The following is a 17,404-nucleotide window of genomic DNA, read 5'->3' as shown; positions in this document are numbered from 1 at the left end:
ATTTGGTTGCTTTTATTAATTCGTCTTTCCTTTTTTGTACAGTAAATATTTAAAGTCCTTCATATGTACTCTCTCAGCTGCGAGCAGGTTGCATCAGTCCTCTTAAGAACCTGAGGAGACTTGGTATCATGAGGATCCAAGACTTTTTTGATGGCTTTGACTCGTACAGCTTCAGCCCAGATGAGCTGGATGCTGTGTTTCAGGGCATCGTCTGGCCTCAGGTACACATTTCAAAACAACTGTTTTTGTTGTATTGTATGTGTTTGCTTTGTCCAGACACTTCCCGTTTACCTATACGATATCATTTGTTCTTCGTGCAGGTGTGTCGCCTCCCCACAGAGAGCCCCTACTCCCCCACCCCTCTGCTCAAACTCATCCATGTGTGGTGCAAAAATGCCAGGTCAGCGTCTGTAATGTCCCCATCATGTCGCGGTTTTCATCCAGAGTGAGTTAAAGCACGTACAAAGACGTTGTTTCCCTGTGTTTCAGGTTCTTCCCCCTCCTGGCCCTCCAGAGGCCGGACCACCCAGAGTGCAACGTCCTGTTAAATGTCTTCGCCCTCCTCTCGGCCAAGAAAGCTTCCCCAGCGACCATCGCCATGGTAATGGACATAGCCGAGTCTCTGGCAACCACAGAAGACTTTGCAGCCACAGAGGCCGAGACTGAGCTCAGCGTCAACGGCTGTGTGTTCCCGCGGCCTGAAGAGGGCGCTCTCACCACAGGTCAGCAGCTTTAACAACAAGATGAAAATAAATGAGGCTAATCTCCGGGTAGTTGTTGCCCCTGGTTACAGTTAAATGTGCACTTTGTTGTATCTCCTCCAGACTCATTAACTCAAGGCTCCAGACTGCTCCTGCCTCACATCTCCACCCTGCTGCGCTACCTCAGCGGAGTGGTACGCAACACAGACCGACTGAAGAAGAAGAAGTTCAGGGCACAAGTAGCCAAAGAGCTCAACATCCTCTCCAAGTGAGTTCACTGTCGGCTGGTTATTTAAAGGTGAGATACGGTAGAGTTTACTATGTCTCCTTCAAATAATGTTTGGATACGTCCCTCTCTCTCTCTGCCAGGGTCAGCCGGTTTGTGAGCGACAAGGAGCAGAGCTCGGTGCTCATCAGCCTGCTGCTTCCTTATCTCCAGAAAGGCCACAACCCTCAAGTGAGACTGACAGCTTCATTATTTACAAACCTGTCAGGATACAGAGTGACGTGTGTGTGTGTGTGTGTGTGTGTGTGTGTGTGTGTGTGTGTGTGTGTGTGTGTGTGTGTGTGTGTGTGTGTGTGTGTGTGTGTGTGTGTGTGTATGTATGCATATCATAGAGCTCCCTGAGGCTGCTCTCCTGATAGAGGGAGCGAGGGTTGGTGAATTTGGCAAACACCTTCAGATGGGTGATAAGCTGCCTGAGAGAGAAACGACAAAGACACTCAGATGTATTCTTCTATTTACTGAATTCGGACTCTGCAGGTCTCCATCGGGGGGGAAAACGATCCTATTACATAAACCAGCCGTTAGTCACCCTGCTCCAGGCCTGGGACACTACTGTTTTTAACCTTACTGTTCTAAATATGGTTTCTATTATTTGGTTTCCTTTCTGTGTGCTCTTTTGGGACCATGCTGTTTGGTGATTTTACACTTAAAAACACAGCGCTTGGGAGGCTCAACTTAAACTTTGTGTTTGTTTCAGGAGACAGAGATTGACATCCTGGCCACCGTACAGAACCTGCTGCGACAGTGCGTGCAGCCCTCCTCCTTCCTGCGGCCGCTCGGCAAACTCTTCTCCGTCATTCACAACAAGCTGCCCAGGCAGGCCCTCACCAACGTCTTCCAGGTACAACACAGAACTGCTGTTTACAGGGATTACTGTGTTTGTACTTTAAAGGTCCCATATTTGACACTTTTACCCGTTTTATTTATAGTCTAAATATCCATAAGAAGATATTTTTGGGGGTTTTAATTACCAAAAAACATCTCAATATAGCTTTACATCTCTCGACAGCTTCTTTCTGGAGCTCTACAAGACAGGCTGCTTAGTCTCTGTGTCTTTAAGGTGCACTGACCCCGGCTTCTGATTGGCTGACTCTTTTCTGAGTGACACACGTCCCGGCCAATCACAGGTTTTCCTCAGTCTCGTCGCTCGCCAGTTACGCAACAGAATAACCGCTCAGTATTTTACTGCACATAAAAAGTGTCACATTGGTCCCTCCTAAGGGCGGACGTATGAAGTGAGGGAACGTTTCTGACATCACAAAGTTACAGAAGTCCAAACAGCACAGTTGCCGACTACGAGCCGTCTGCATTTACAGAGCATCAGTACCTTCTTTCTACAATATGGGACCATTAAAATGTGTTCAAAGATGTAGTTTCTGCTGTTAGTTACACTGCACTGACCAGGTGGTGTGTCACTTTTGCTAGCAGCTTGACATGACATGTTAAATACGACACAGATGAGTTTATTAATCCATATCGAGTTATCACAGTGATATACGGAGGTTTGCACATTGATTTGACCCAAAGTATAACCAATTATGAACCAGTCAAACTCCTATAGATGATGTTTTAACTCCCTCTTTCTGCTACTCTGTTTTCAGACTCTGTCGGATCTGGAACCTTCGCTCACATATATCACAGAATTAGCAACAAAGGTAAGTTCATTGTTGCCATTGACATTAAATATTATACTGTTATTTACTAAATCAGTGAGGAACATTACAGCCGTACATAGCCAGACCTATCTCCACTGCACTCCGGTATCATTCTGTTTGGGGAAAAAACCCGCTGTGGCTTGAGTGTCTGGGCGAACTGTAGAAACACAGAGTGGAAGATGAGAAGAGGGTTGATTGAAGTAGTCAACCGTCGGCCGGTTTATAGAAACATTCTACATGAAGAACATCAGAGATGAGTTTTTATCCAAAGCTTGTAGAGGTCTCCATGGTAACCTCTGCAGAGTCACAGTGCTCCAAACTGCAACAACAAACCTGCTGTTCTCTGCTTCCAGCTGAACGCGTTCGACAGTCGACACTTGGACGAGATCTACTTTGACGTGCGTCTCACGGCTTTCCAAGAAGCTGCCAGGCGAGTCAGAGACATGCAGACTCTGGACCTGGACTACATCAGCACCATCATGTACAACTGTTTCCACACATTTGAGGTGAGTAGATATACAGTACAATAGTGTTTATACTAAGAGCTACAGCCTAAGAAGACTTTTTTTGTTTAATCTTTTCTCTCTCCGTCACTCCTCTGGTGCAGATTGGTGACATGTCGCTGGGAGACAACGCCAACATGTGTCTGTCTGCAGTGATCACCCAGCTGGCAGCGGTCGGGGCCGGAGAGCAGATCTACAAGGACGTAGTGCAACACACCATCCTGGACGCTGTACACAAGGGGCTCCGCAGCAAGACGGAGGTACGGAAGCTCTTAACATGAAGCCACTAAACTCCCTGTTTAACTGTGAAGCAGGTTTAAAGAGGCAGTCTCTCCCCCCCCTCTCATCCTCCCAGAGTGTGCAGCATGAATACACCACCGTCCTCGCCTGCCTGGTGAAGACCTTTCCCTCCAAGAAAGAGTTCCGGGACCTGGTGCAGCTCACCGACTACAACGACCCCGAGTCCGACTTCTTCGAGCACATGAAGCACATCCAGGTGGGAGATTGACCCCCGACGAACCCGACGAATGCAAAGTGCATTTACCGTCAGGCACTAAGCACATATCATACAGTGTCCCCCTAACATGGTTCAGACATTGCCAGATTCTACATAATCTCCTCTACACACTCTAAAAACACGATGTAGCATGAATGGTTAGCCTCTATAATGACCAAGATATGAGTTTAAAAGTGAAGGTTGTGAAAACACCCTGAAAATAGCTTTGGGTTGATATGGCGAACCGTGAGCGCTCCGTCTCCTTCTGTATCTGGTTGACACCACAGACACAGTCACACGTGTGTTTTTTTTGTCTTCGTGTAGATCCACCGTCGGGGTCGCGCCCTGAGGAAGTTGGCCAAGCAGCTGACGGAGGGCACGGTGCAGCTGACCCCTCGCTCCCTGCAGAATTACATCATGCCGTACGCCATGACGGCCCTGCTGGACGAAAAGATGCTGAAGGTGACTCGAACACTGTTTCCGTTTCAAACTGCAGGATGAGTGTTGTTTCTTTCGTTTGAGTGTCTGACCCGTCCCCTTCCTCCCACACCGCAGCATGAGAACATGACATCAGCGTCGGTGGAGGTGGTGGGCGCAGTGTGTCGCAGGCTGACCTGGTCCAAGTACCTCTACTACCTGAAACACTTCATCCACATCCTGCAGACGGCGCAGGCTGAGCAGAAGCTGGCTGTCAGGTTGGGATCTTTACACGTGCTTGAATTACATTGGATGACTTTTAATGATCTTCTCTCGACCTTTCAATGACCTGTTTTATTGTTTTCCCTTAATTCAAGAAACTCTAACTGACTATTACTTCTTTTTTGTTTTTTTTACTTCTTTTTCTTTCACCTCCCTCTCTGCAGTTTACTGGTCACAGTCCTGGACGCGTTCCACTTCGACCATCAGACCCTCAGTCGAGAAATGGAAGCTGCCAAAGCCAGAGAAGGTGAGTGACTTCATCAAACCACCAGAATTGACTTGGTGTGACTTCTTTCTGTTCCACAAAATTTGATGTGCACTGTCTCCTCAAGTTTCAGGTCCATAGCAAAATCGCAAATGTGCATGTGGTCTCAAAAACGCGTGTTACTCAGGTGCTGATGTTGATCAAGCGACATGACTTGGGATACTTACTTACGAAGGTTGTTGCTTCTCTGCTTTGTTTGTGCGCCACAGAAACAGTCTTTTTGATTGCCCCTTTTACATCTTGGGCTTCTCCATTTTTAGGGTGTCTGTGTCTGATGACACTAAAATAAATGTGTGGCACAGGGGAAGAGAGTTTAGTTGAAATGATGTTGCTTTTTTTAAGTAAAGTGGCTGTAGCTTTGGATGCCACTTGTATCAAACAAGCTAATTCTGATCAATGACACAAAGTAACATGAATATGTATCTTTGCCAAGCTGCGAGCGTCGCCATCGACGCAGATGACGAAGACGAACCTGCAGCCGACGAAGCAGGCGGCAGCGATGACGAGGAAACAATGGCGATTGACAGTAAGGCTGCTTCCACCGATGTCCCCATGGAAGCGGACACTGCTGACACAGAAAAAAATGGCATCCCAGAGAAAGTGGTCAGCACTAAAGCCACGGGGGAGGTGGCTCCTAAACCAGTCGTGGTGGCCAGCGGACTGCCGCAGAGCCGAGAGGAGCTGGAGTCTCTGATCAGTGCGATCCAGCAAACTGTCAACAACAGCGTGCTGCCCCGCCTGCACAAGTGTCTCACCGCAAAGGTACGACGCACACACGCGCACACACACACACACACACACACACACACACACACACACACACACACTTCTACTACATATACTGCTGTTGAGAGTTTTTCAGAACAGACAACAAAAACAATTTTGTGTGTGTGTGTGTGTGTGTGTGTGTGTGTGTGTGTGTGTGTGTGTGTGTGTGTGTGTGTGTGTTGTCTGTAGCTTAAGCGTGACGAGGAGCACAAGGCCGTGAAGTCAAAGGATGTGAAGGAAGAGGAGGTGGCGCGGATACCGATAGCCTTCGCCATGGTCAAACTGATGCAGACTCTGCCTCCAAACATCATGGATGCCAACCTCCCCGGGTACGCAGCCGTTTGTGTAGTCTGAGGATGGTGTTGATGTCGGAATAAAAGCTCTTATGTGAACAACAGATGCATCATAATTAGTGTTCACTTATCCCGGCTCACGTTACATTTTCATATTTACTCTGAACCTCACAACCTGCCGGCGGGTCTGAAAGGCTTTTTTTTTTCAGATTCCATCTTTTTAAAATTTTTGTTAAATAAATGATCAAAACAATTCCAGCTACATTTCTTCTTCTTTTATAAATTATAACATTATAATTATTTAATTCCAAAAGATGTTTTTGAGTTCTCCATACTGTGGTAGCCATGATTGTTCTGTTACCACGGAGATGCAGGACCTGCTGCTGCTGACAAAAATGATCCCACAGTGAGGAAAAATATGACGGGAGCAAAAAATCGCCCTGAAACTGCTTCGGAGGGTTAAGATGTTGTTGTATTTTTCGGCAAGCCTACGACATCTGATTGATCATTTCTTTTGCACTTCCTCCGTTCCTGTGCGCGATGCAGCATCCTGATCAAGGTCTGTGTTGTACTGAGGAACCGTTTCCAGGAGGTACGAGACGTGGCGAGGGGAACTCTGGTGAAGATCATCGAGACGTTAGGCTGCAGGTATCTGCACTACCTGCTCAAAGAGATGCAGAGCGTCCTGGTCAAGGGCTACCAGGTAGGAGCCAAAACAAACACGCAAACAACACAGAAAGATACACATATTTGCTGTTTTGTGTAGGCTTATAACAGTGCACAAATTACTGGCATTAACCAAATAGTCCTTCACATTTGTAGAAAGTAGGAAACATAGCGGATCAGATTGGCATTGTTGTGAAAATATAAACTTGTTTTTTCTCTGATTAGCTGAATATCTGCTGTTTGTGTTTCCCTCCATCCAGGTCCATGTTCTAACATTCACAGTTTACCAACTGCTGTCCGTCGTCAGTCCAACCCTGAAGAGCGGAGACCTGGACCCCTGCATGAACATGCTCATTGATGTAAGAACTTTTCAGTTCCCCGTTTAAAACCTCGTTGTCTCGGGTCGACTTTTTTAAGCCAGATTTTCATCTGCGTTCATCTTTATCTTCCGTTACTCTTCTTCCTCTTTGGTACGATTGTCCTCCGGATCAGATCTTCAACAACGAGCTGTTCGGGGCCGTGGCCGAGGAGAAGGAGGTGAAGGGGATCGTTTCCAAGCTGATGGAGGCGCGTCACAGCAAGAGCATGGACTCCTACGAGCTGCTGGCCCGGTTCTGCAGCAAGGAGAGCATCACCAAACTCATACTGCCGCTGAAGGAGGTGAGGAGGCTTTGATTGGTGGAACAGAAAAATACACGCTTCAGTAGAAAACAATCCGTGTGTCATCAAACGCAGAGGATAATACTTGGATCAGACAAAAAGTGACTCCACAAAAATCCTTTCACACTTTGTTGGAGAGTATTTTTTTTTTACCGTTGTCTTTGAAAGAACGGAGATACAGCTGTTCTAAATAACCTTGTAGAATGACCACATCTGGTATTGAAATATACAAGAATATAAATAAATAGATTAAAAAAGGAAAGAAAAGATGAAGAACTGGCAATTAATTAGTATTATTTTGACCCTTTCTCAATAGATTAAGATTAATGATGACTTTTTATTGCAATAACTTGCTGTGGCCATATCTTCACTGTCAGCCAATCAGTAGAATTATTATGTTTCTTAAACTGCCCGTTATTTTTGCTCAGTAATTTCGTAAAAAAAAAATTATATTAATAATTATTTTTTTTTTCAAAAAGCTGTAATAGGTTTTCGGACAAAAAAAATAACTTAACACATCAATATATAAAATATTGTCAGTGAAATCATTTATAATATATATATTTTGTACGTCTCTCAATAAATTACATCTGTTTAACAAGTTCTACTATGAAGCTATGAATATTTATCAATTTTGATTTAAATATAAATGTTTGTTAAAGCCGTTAACAGTAGTGTGCATAACGTTAACACAGGAGAGATAAATGAATGGATTGCACTTGATAGTTCTCCTCACCCTTCCCCCCCCCCCCCCCCCTCTCACTGCCTCCGAGCAGATCCTGGAGACTTCCTCCAGGCTGAAGGTGTGTAACCGGGTGGCTGCAGTCCTGCGGCGGCTGGTCCTGGGTCTGCTCTCCAACACTGGCATGACTTCACAAGACATCCTGCTGCTGAGCCACGGCCTGGTCAGCCAGAGCCTGCCACTGCTCACCAAGAGAGACCGGTACACACAATAAATCACTCGGATGTATAAATCACTTGTTATTGTCCCATTTCCCCCCCCGATGACGTGTGTGTATTCGCAGAGAGAAGGCGTCAGTTCGGCCTCCCCCCGACCCCAGACTGCCTCCTCCCAGCTGCCTGCTGCTGCCTCCCACTCCGAAGAGAGGAGGTCAGAGAGCTCCCGTCAGCAGCCGAACCAACATGCACATCCTGGTGGACTCTGGCCTCAAGGTGCAGCATACAAAATGTCTTCTGACTTCCGCCATCTTGCACCTCCAGGGTGAATCGATTTACATGTCTGAAAACGTTCATGTGTCCATTTCCCAGCTGCTCCACCTGAGTCTGAAGAAATCCAAAGTGACGTCGTCTGAGGCTTCAACTCTGGAGATGCTGGATCCGTTTATACTGCTGCTGCTCGACTGCCTCGACTCCATGCATGTCAAGGTACAAGACTTTTAACGCTGGCATGAATGTTTATCACGATGAAGATCGAATAACTAAAACCCTCCTCAACCAACACCCTGTTCCTCCGTCTGTGTCTGCTCCCTCTCAGGTGATCACGGAGGCTCTGGTGGCGTTCACTTGGCTGCTGAAGTTCCCTCTTCCAGCCGTGGAGCAGAACGCCGATGAGCTCACCAAGCAGCTGTTCGTCCTGCTGAAGGATTACTCCAAGGCGGGAGCGGCCCGCGGGGAGAACTACCACCTGGTCCAGAACTGCTTCAAGGTATCCCAAAAATTGTAGTTGTGGAGGTATATGGAGCTACTTTTGTGCCAAAACTTAACAAACAAAACATGTTTTGCAAATATGCTACAATTCACTGACAAACACAGCGTGGTTTTACAAATCCAAAACACCATAAACAAACTAATTAATTTTGTTTGGCAAATAAGAAATTTACCTGTCAAACAAAATATTTCTAACACATCAGAAACACATCCAGCCTGTTTTACAAGTACAAAAATAGAAAACTATATCCTTTATATGTTTTTGTTAGTTTATCTGTAAACCGTGTTTACTTTGTTTGTTAGTTTTTGTCAGGAAAGTAGCTCCACAGAAATACAACACATCAGAGGACAGAAAGTGTTTATGTTCCTAAAGGATGAAGGCAGTTTTTCACATTTTCATTATTTTCTGGTTGTGGAGCTGTTCCTCGAATATATTGTATACAATTTTGAATTCCAGAAAGCTCATTAAATAAACTGAAGATGAACCCTGACTTCTCTCTGTCTCTCAGACCATCACTATCCTGGTGAAGAACATCAAAAGCAACAAGATCTCCGAGATACAGCTGCAGGTGCTGCTGGGATACGCTGAGGAGGACATCTATGACCAGTCACGTCAGGCCACCGCCTTCGGCCTGCTCAAGGTAACCAAAGGAGTCAAAATGTGGAGTCAGATCCCGGCCCTCTGAGCTGTGTGTTCACGTGTGTGTGTGTATGTGTGTGTACACGTACACTCCAGGCCATTCTGTCCAGGAAGCTCGTTGTCCCGGAGATGGAGGAGGTGATGAAGAAAGTGGCCAAGTTATCCGTTACCGGCAGTAACGGCATGATCAGGATCCACTGTCGACAGGTACTAACATGTCGTCCCCTCTGCTGCACACTGGAAGTCATATTTTAATAATCCTGGAGTTCAGCTTGTTGAAGAAGATTGTTCTGTGTGGTGCAGATCTATCTGAAGTACCTGCTGGACTACCCACTGGGCAAGAGGCTGAGAGAACACCTGGACTTTGTGGTGGCTCAGCTGCACTACGAGCACGACACAGGCAGGGAGTCTGTGCTGGAGATGCTGGCCTACATCTTCCAGACTTTCCCTCAGGTCGGTCAAATTTCCCTTTAGACAGCAGGCAGCTGTTTAAAGAAACGGAAGCTAAAGCGGCTCGTTTTATCCAGATGAACTGAAGGGCTGCAGAAAGGGCCAGTGTCGCATAAATAAGGAGTGTGTTGTTGTTGTTTTTTTTCTCCTTCAGAAACTGCTGTTGCAGCACTGCAGTCTGTTCTTCGCCCCGCTGGCTCTGGTCGTGGTCAACGATGACTCTGCACGATGTAAGAAAATGGCTGCCACGGCCATCAAGACGCTGCTCGGCCAGCTGGACTCGAACCAGCAGAACATCCTGTTCTCCTTCGTCAACACCTGGCTGAATGCAGAGAAGGTACACATCAAGTCAAACGCATCGAAAACTTCCCTTTCTGTCGAACTGTTTCATCAGGAAGGAAAGTAAATCAGCAGCTTTTCAGAACTTTAACTGAAAATAATTCAGGTGTTTTCGTTTGGGTATTTCATCGTGTTTCGTTTCAGTTTTGAGTGCAATTCAGTATCTGCGTGTTTCAAAGTCTTAAATGATTTTGCCTCTGCACCTCGGTTTGAGTAGTATCTAAATGTAAAATGTGGGCGTTCCCTCCGTCCCAGGCCAGCCTGCGGCGTCTCGGGGCTCAGATTTGCGGTCTGTACGTGGAGGTGGAGGAGGAGAAGTTTGCCCGTCGAATGGACGACCTGCTGCCACTGGTGGAGAGAGAGATCAACTCTGACAACTATGAAGACGTGAGTCAACACGGAGGGGGGGGGCGTCGGGGGTGGAGGGCTACTAGGTGACGTAGCGGAGTTAGTCAGTTCGTTGTTTCTGAGGTTGTGTAATCATTGTTCCTACGGTGGCAAGTTCACTTATTTTCATCGCTTTAATAAAACCAAAATTGAATCCTGCTATTTAAAAAAAAAATGACATAATTATTACTCCGCTAAAAGGTTATTGTCTGATTTTAGTCACTAGAGGTTCCTGCGAATGTTTCAAAATAAAAGCTTAGACGAGAAATGAAAAATTCCTGTCCACTGAAACTCCAGAGGGCTTTTAATTTGAAACGGATACAGGAGCATCGTTCCGTTGCTCCGGCAGCACGACACCTATGGGATTAATTGACGTTGAATCAGCAGAGGTCAGAGGTCAGGGTCAGCCATAATGAAGAGAAACAGTTTGATATATTTGTAACTCTGCCTCTCAGATTGAGGAGGAGCAGGAGGAGAGAGGAGCTGACCGGCTGCTCTTCAGTTATCTGACTCTCATCACCAAACTCAGCAAACACTGCGGCCTGCTGGAGCTCAGCAAGCCTCACGACACACTCCGCCACATCTGGGGTAAAGAAACCAACGTACATCACTTCTTTATCACTGCCACACATTCCACACCTGCTCACTCGCAGTGTATTTTTCTTGTACACATTTAGGGCACATCGAAGCCCACCTGCGGTACCCTCACTGCTGGGTGTGGCTGACCGCCTCCCAGCTGTTTGGCCAGCTGTTTGCAGCTCAGCAGGCGGAGGAGCTGGTCGCCCGTTGGAGAGGAGAAGGTGACGCTTCACCTCCGTCGGCAGCCACTGACTTCATCACCAGCAACCTGGACAGGAAGGTCGGGCCGACACTTCTCGTTTTTCTCGTGCAAATCAAATTTAAAATCAATCAAGTCAATAAAATTCATCGTTCTTTCTTCTTTACTTTCTTTTCCGACTTCTAGATGAGAGAGCTGGCGTTATCGTTCTGCCATCAGCTGCAGTCCAAGTTCCTCGACACAGCGTCAGGAGAGCAGGTGCGCACACCCCACCAAAAACAGCTGCACCCGCCTTTACAGTTTAAAGTTCAAGCTATACAGATCGTTTTTGGTTGACCGATCTCTTCCGCTCCACCCACAGGTGATCAAGAACCTGCTGTTCGTCGGCAAGGTGATCTACCTCGTTTCCCCCGAGTCTCAGGACACTTCGCCTCAGGAGGAAGTGAAAGACGAAGAGGAGGTGGAGGAAAGGGAGCGTGAAGATGGAGAAGGAGAAGAAGAGAAAGAACAGGAAGAGGAGGAAGAAGAGGACGACAAGGACGACAAGGACGACAGGCCTCCGTCCCTCCTGTGGCTGATGAAGAAGCTGTCTCTGATGGCAAAGAGAGAGGCAGCGTATTCTCCCAAAGTTCCCCTCAAGGTAAACGAATAAACCGGGAGTTTCTGGTTTTTAACCCCCTGATGAATTTAATGGTTTGACGTTCCCTCTTTGTTCTTCCTCCCACAGAGAACATGTGTGTTTAAGTTCCTGGGAGCGATAGCCATGGACCTGGGGAAGGACCGGCTCGGACCCTATCTGACCACCATCATCACCCCTCTGTACAGAGAGCTGGACAGCACGTACGCAGATCAAGGTAGCGGATCTTAACATGGGGAAAAAAAAAGAAAAAAAAAAGAGTGAAAGTCCTGGAAAACAAACGAGGTGCGATCAACTTTACTCCATCGATGGTTCTTCTTCTCTCTCCAGATCCAACACTGAAGAATCTGGCTCAGGAGCTGATCGAGCTGATGAAGAAACAAGTGGGGCTGGAGAAGTTCTCTCTGGCCTTCTCCGCTGTCCAGAAGGAGTTTTCACAGAGACGAGTGGCACGCAAACGACACAGAGCCATGCAGGTAGGACGGACGCCGCATCACAAACACGGGAGCAAAAAGAAAGAAAAAAAAAAACCACATCGCATGTCCCGTCACTCACTTTACACTCGTCCTCTGCTCTCCCAGGCCGTGGCTAACCCCGACGTCGCCGCCAAGAAGAAGCTCAAGAAGCACAAGAACAAAATCGAAGCCAAAAAGAGGAAGATCGAGTTCCTGCGGCCCGGATATAAAGCCAAGAAGCACCGGAGCCACGCGCTGAAGGACCTGGCCATGGTGCAGTGAGCCGGTTCGTCAAGGACACGAGGTGGGGACGAAGGCCGACACACCGCGCAGCGACTCAAAGGAGGCGTCAGCTGGACACGTCCAGACTCCCGTGTGCTACTTTATGACTTTAGAATATTCTAATTAAGGACAGCCGATGAGGAGAAAACAGATCCTTCACTACTGTGCCGGTTTGTAGAAGGTGTGAAGAAATCCACCTCTGCAAACTAAAAGATCAGAACCTAATCCATGTTTTCTGTGATGGAGATCCAACATCCGTGTGAGTATGTGTGAAAGGAGAAATACGACATCAGGTCTCTGTATCCCTAAAGAGATTCATGTAAATCAAAGCTGAATTCAATTGTTTTATCTTCCTGCTGTGAGCTGACTGTAGGACTGAGCTCAGATTTCTATCCAGTGCAGTTAAATGTACAAATTTTTCATTAAAAAAAAAAAGAAAACAAAAAAAACTAACATGTTTCTCATCATCGGTCACATCACGATCTGAACATCAACGACGTCTTCCCAGCGGTACAATCACTGAGCAATCTTTACTGAGAGTCACTGTACAAGCAGATATAAATATGCAACCATAAAACTTTGAGCATAAAGCTAGTGTTCAGTATCTAAATGACTAATTAATATGCCAAAGCTGCACTTGAGGATTTCAATGGAGGAAAAAAAAAAGTTTGAACCACCTAATTATTTAAAACACAAATCATCAGAAAGAGAAAAAAAAAACATCCATGACATTGAATCTGCCAGACTATATAGTACAAAAAATGGCAGGCTGCAGTAACACCTAGTGAGAGGAAGTGAGGCCAAATTCTTTTGGTTCTTTCTTTTTTTTGTTATAGTGAAGTTAGGAGATTGTTTATAAAGTAAGAGTTCCTGTTTTCAGCACAAGATGGATATTCAGTGTTGTATGGCAGTCCAGCGTGCTGTAAAGGAGCAGCAGCTTCTCAGTGATGACCTCGTCCTCGTCTCCGGGGTGATGTTTGTGCCTTCACTGGAAACCGCTGCCCCCTGGTGGCTTTTCATTGCATCTAGTGTCCATCAAACACTGATCATTCTTCAGCTTCACTCCATCTCTCTGGCATATAAATGCTTCCGACTCTTATCGACTCTTCTTAATCCATTTCAGTGTTGAAACTATTGCAAACGGATGAATAAAGATGCAGAGATGCATGCGAGTGTCAGTGGACAACCTCTGCAAACGCATGCATCCCTGTAGGAAAATATAGCCACTGTTGCCCATCCATCACTGCAGTCTCGCAGCTCTCCAGAACCCTTCATGATCTCTGTGCCCGGTCCAGATGTTACTGCAGCCTTTGCTTCCAGGTCCCAGGCTTGAAAAGGCGTTAGGAGGACGTGGCCAAGGCTTCAGGTGGGTTTTAAAGGTGTGGGGGGGAGGGGGGGGTCAAAGGTCAGGAGCATACACAGAACTGGGCGGGGAGCCTTTTACTGCCGACTCTTCAGGGAGTCCACCAACCTACGAGCAGAGACGGAGCAAACATGAAGAGGAGATAACGTGCAATGTGTGCTAATTATGAGTCAATACTATAATCTAGAGGGTTTTTTTTATGAGCTGTACACTTGACACAGCCTTCTGTGTGATAATAAAAAAAAAAAATCATGCAGAGTTTTCCTTATTCACTCTTAAGACCTAAACTAAATTATTTACTTCCATTTCTATTATTTCTGTATATGATAAGTATGGTACAGCAGCCTACCACTCCATCGCCTCGTCCAGGCCCGTGCCCTTGGTGGCTGAGGTCTTGAAGATCTGCCACTTCCTGTCTTTGAGGGCAGGAAGTCCCAGAGCGTTGGCCACCTCGGCCGGCGTCATGGCCTGGTCCATGTCCTGTTTGTTGGCGAACACCACGAGGATCGCCTTCTTCAGCTCCTCTTCCTGGAACACGCGCACACAAGAGCATGTCAGGAAATGTTCACATTTAGAGCTCTCGTGTCTGAAAATGTATCGGCGTAAAAGGAAGTGATAACAGCTGTGGTAACTATTTATGATCAAAATTGTAATACCACTGAAATGTTTTACTTTGAAAGTAAGGACATTTAAAACCTCTGTAGCCTGGATTCATGCTACAATGTTTCTAAAGTTCAGTCTAGATTTCTGAAGTTTTAAATTATTATTATTATTTAATTGTATTTTATTATTTAAATGTAAACTGAACAGTCTTGTCTATGTTTGTTAAAGATTTGGGTGCATGTATTGGGGGGGTGGGGGGGTGGAGGGGGGGGGGGTGGGGGGTTGGTTTTACTCCCATAAAACAGAAAGCAATTTTTCATCATTACTATTTTAGATGTTTTTGAAAAGCTAGAGCACATAATAAAAATAACAACTAAAAAAAAAAAGCCCACTGAGGAACAACAACAACATTACATAAGAAAAAATATCATCAAATGATTTTTGAATTCATTAATCTCATCTGGGGCCCAAAACAGGTTCGGTGCTCCACATACGCATTTAACAGTAAGAAAATATAAATCAAGACAACAACAACAAAAGAAAGCTTTTGAAATGGAACCACTGGAAATTACCTGCTATTAACTTTTAAAGAAACAACATGTAGTCAGACAAGTACATGGTTTTCCAAAAAATATTGAAATACCATTTATGGAATTAAAAACAAACATTACTACTTTTAACAAGTACTAGCACGCTCACCTCCAACATGGCCACCAGCTCTGACTTTGAGATGCCCATCCTGTCGCGGTCGCTGCTGTCGACCACGTAGATGACTGCATCTGTGTTTGAGTAATAACACCGCCAGTAGGGCCTGAGGGAGGAAGACCAATCGAAGGGTTAACAGATCAGTGAGGAGGAGGAGGTCCACCACAAAGAGAGACTGAGCGGTGTTTAGTCAGTACAAAGAAGACATTTCAACTTTGAGATGGTGAAAGATTCAAATGATGTGACAATAGGTAATTAAAAAGGTGACGAGGAGACTTCAGGTTACTACAGATGTGACCTGTGTGTTACAGATAAACCGGCGATGAACTAGTTGCAGTTCTGTACAGTTAATATAAAAAAAATAAAAAAAAATAAAAAAATCCTTTTGTCACATGCATTTGAGTTCTCACGGCCGCCATCTGCTGCTTCACACCCACCTTATACTCGTCTGTCCTCCCAGGTCCCACACCTGGAACTTCAGGTTCTTGTATGTGACCGTCTCCACGTTGAAGCCGATTGCTGTGGAGAGAAAAATCAAAATGGGCGCAGTGAGGGCAAAGAACATGGAGCCTGATTACCATCGCAGGCTGCTGAAAACACGGCCTAATTGATTTTAACAGCAGTTATGTGAAATAAACCAGTCAGCCACCCCGACAATTACATTTCATTTGATGAAATGAATGTTAAATATATGGTATTCTGTTTTCAGTTTGAATAAATGTTGGTCACAAATCAGAAAATGTGTGTTTTCTTTCCTGGTTTCACAACTAATCTTGTTCATATTAGCCCACTGGTGGTTTGTTGAGGCGCTGACACGGTGCTTCGACATGCCGAGTTGAAGCCGGAGTGAAATATGGTCACTGAGCTGGTGGAACTTGTTTCTCTCCAGTCAAACATTGTGTGTCAAAGAAGAAACCGGAGCGGTGCGTGTGAAGCCTCTTAACTGCACAACAATCATTACTTGTTGATGCCATTTCTAATGCAATGAATGTAGATCGTACTCGTGCAACTAAGTTCAAAATAGGATGAGATAAGGAGTCGGAGGAAAGCGGCGCGTACTGGGGATTGTGGTGACCACCTCTCCAACCTGCAGCCTGTACAGAATAGTCGTTTTTCCTGCTCCGTCCAAACCCAGGATCAAAATCCTCATCTCCCTGGTGCCAAACAGGCCGGAGAAGAGATTAGAGAAGAAACCACCTGAAGAACACAAACACACAAATCAGTGCTGAGAGAAACAGTTTTTTTTTTTTTTGATGGATATAAAATGGACTTTAGATCATTTATTAATTATGAATTTAAGTATTTGGGGTTTGTTGGATGAACACATCACTTCGGTCCGTGTCAAGGTATTTGCCAGTGAGATGTGGTGGATTTAAAAAAAAAAAAATACTCAAATAATGTATAAATATCCTGAATGTGTACTTGAGTGAGTATATTCGGTTACAATGCGCCACCGAGGGTCACTAAAATAATCAAAAGTAAAAAAATAAAATAAAAAAGGGACCATTGTGGAATTAACAGAATTGATCTGTTGATCTTCTTGATGCCAGTTTGTAAAACGGCCGAGCTGAAGAGATCAGACAGAAACACGTCCGACACCAAAACGCCGTGAAACGAGAAGCGCACGACATTGACTGTAAACAGCTAACCAGCTACCGAGCCAGCTGGCTTCAGTCGCACTGCGCCTCAAAACAACAACAACAACAACACAGGCGGGCTAGACTTGTATGGAAATACATATTTTATTGACCAAGTATTTTTTTTTTTTTTTAAACTCACCCATTTCAATAGTACTACGCTCCTTATTTCACCAAAAGAGTGGCAGGTTGGTTGGACGGAAACCTTCTTCCGTGTAGTTGACGTGTCTCTGGACGACGTCATCAACTATCGCGTCGATTTTGGTTCGCAACATTCGTCGCACACGAATGACACCGTTAAAGCGTGCAACGAACTAATAAAACACATTTATACGACGCTACAAAGTAACTTGAAACTTGAATTGTACTTTAGATTCTTTACGCGTAAATTGTAGCGACACCGATTGGTAACAATGTACGTATTTTTGATCGAAAGTGCGGTGCGTGAAAAAGGAGATTCACCCCCCC

The 17,404-nt window shown here is 45.5% G+C and overlaps 2 protein-coding genes across 2 annotated transcripts in view; one reads left to right on the top strand and one right to left on the bottom strand.

The window, feature by feature from the left end:
• utp20 (UTP20 small subunit processome component) overlaps positions 1-13,077 on the top strand; it is a 26,287-nt gene extending 13,210 nt beyond the window's left edge. The window contains exons 28-61 of the mRNA XM_069156608.1: positions 78-221; positions 321-400; positions 490-722; positions 825-969; positions 1,071-1,158; positions 1,685-1,828; positions 2,589-2,642; positions 2,996-3,148; positions 3,250-3,405; positions 3,501-3,641; positions 3,966-4,103; positions 4,197-4,336; positions 4,505-4,587; positions 5,039-5,367; positions 5,563-5,702; positions 6,213-6,369; positions 6,593-6,691; positions 6,825-6,992; positions 7,769-7,935; positions 8,018-8,165; positions 8,262-8,378; positions 8,488-8,658; positions 9,170-9,301; positions 9,397-9,507; positions 9,604-9,753; positions 9,905-10,087; positions 10,345-10,476; positions 10,932-11,064; positions 11,154-11,335; positions 11,441-11,512; positions 11,616-11,894; positions 11,982-12,108; positions 12,222-12,367; positions 12,473-13,077. Coding sequence (XP_069012709.1) covers positions 78-221; positions 321-400; positions 490-722; positions 825-969; positions 1,071-1,158; positions 1,685-1,828; positions 2,589-2,642; positions 2,996-3,148; positions 3,250-3,405; positions 3,501-3,641; positions 3,966-4,103; positions 4,197-4,336; positions 4,505-4,587; positions 5,039-5,367; positions 5,563-5,702; positions 6,213-6,369; positions 6,593-6,691; positions 6,825-6,992; positions 7,769-7,935; positions 8,018-8,165; positions 8,262-8,378; positions 8,488-8,658; positions 9,170-9,301; positions 9,397-9,507; positions 9,604-9,753; positions 9,905-10,087; positions 10,345-10,476; positions 10,932-11,064; positions 11,154-11,335; positions 11,441-11,512; positions 11,616-11,894; positions 11,982-12,108; positions 12,222-12,367; positions 12,473-12,628 — 4,998 coding nt within the window. The 3' untranslated portion in view covers positions 12,629-13,077. The remainder of the gene's footprint in view (positions 1-77; positions 222-320; positions 401-489; positions 723-824; positions 970-1,070; positions 1,159-1,684; positions 1,829-2,588; positions 2,643-2,995; positions 3,149-3,249; positions 3,406-3,500; positions 3,642-3,965; positions 4,104-4,196; positions 4,337-4,504; positions 4,588-5,038; positions 5,368-5,562; positions 5,703-6,212; positions 6,370-6,592; positions 6,692-6,824; positions 6,993-7,768; positions 7,936-8,017; positions 8,166-8,261; positions 8,379-8,487; positions 8,659-9,169; positions 9,302-9,396; positions 9,508-9,603; positions 9,754-9,904; positions 10,088-10,344; positions 10,477-10,931; positions 11,065-11,153; positions 11,336-11,440; positions 11,513-11,615; positions 11,895-11,981; positions 12,109-12,221; positions 12,368-12,472) is intronic.
• arl1 (ADP-ribosylation factor-like 1) lies at positions 12,960-17,317 on the bottom strand. The gene is made up of 6 exons (XM_069156611.1): positions 17,079-17,317; positions 16,359-16,496; positions 15,737-15,818; positions 15,294-15,405; positions 14,341-14,519; positions 12,960-14,099 (listed from the first exon to the last, which is right to left on the bottom strand). Exons 1-6 carry the CDS (start codon positions 17,080-17,082, stop codon positions 14,069-14,071), a joined length of 546 nt encoding a protein of 181 aa, XP_069012712.1. The 5' UTR covers positions 17,083-17,317; the 3' UTR covers positions 12,960-14,068.
• Between the last annotated feature and the right edge of the window lie 87 nt (positions 17,318-17,404).

This window comes from Embiotoca jacksoni, unplaced genomic scaffold (genome assembly GCF_022577435.1).
Source record: "Embiotoca jacksoni isolate LCO1_2020_lvr unplaced genomic scaffold, fEmbJac1.0.p SCAF_21, whole genome shotgun sequence".
Lineage (NCBI taxonomy): Eukaryota > Metazoa > Chordata > Actinopteri > Embiotocidae > Embiotoca > Embiotoca jacksoni.
The sequence above is the reverse complement of the archived record's forward strand: the minus strand, read 5'-3'. Positions and strand labels throughout refer to the sequence as shown.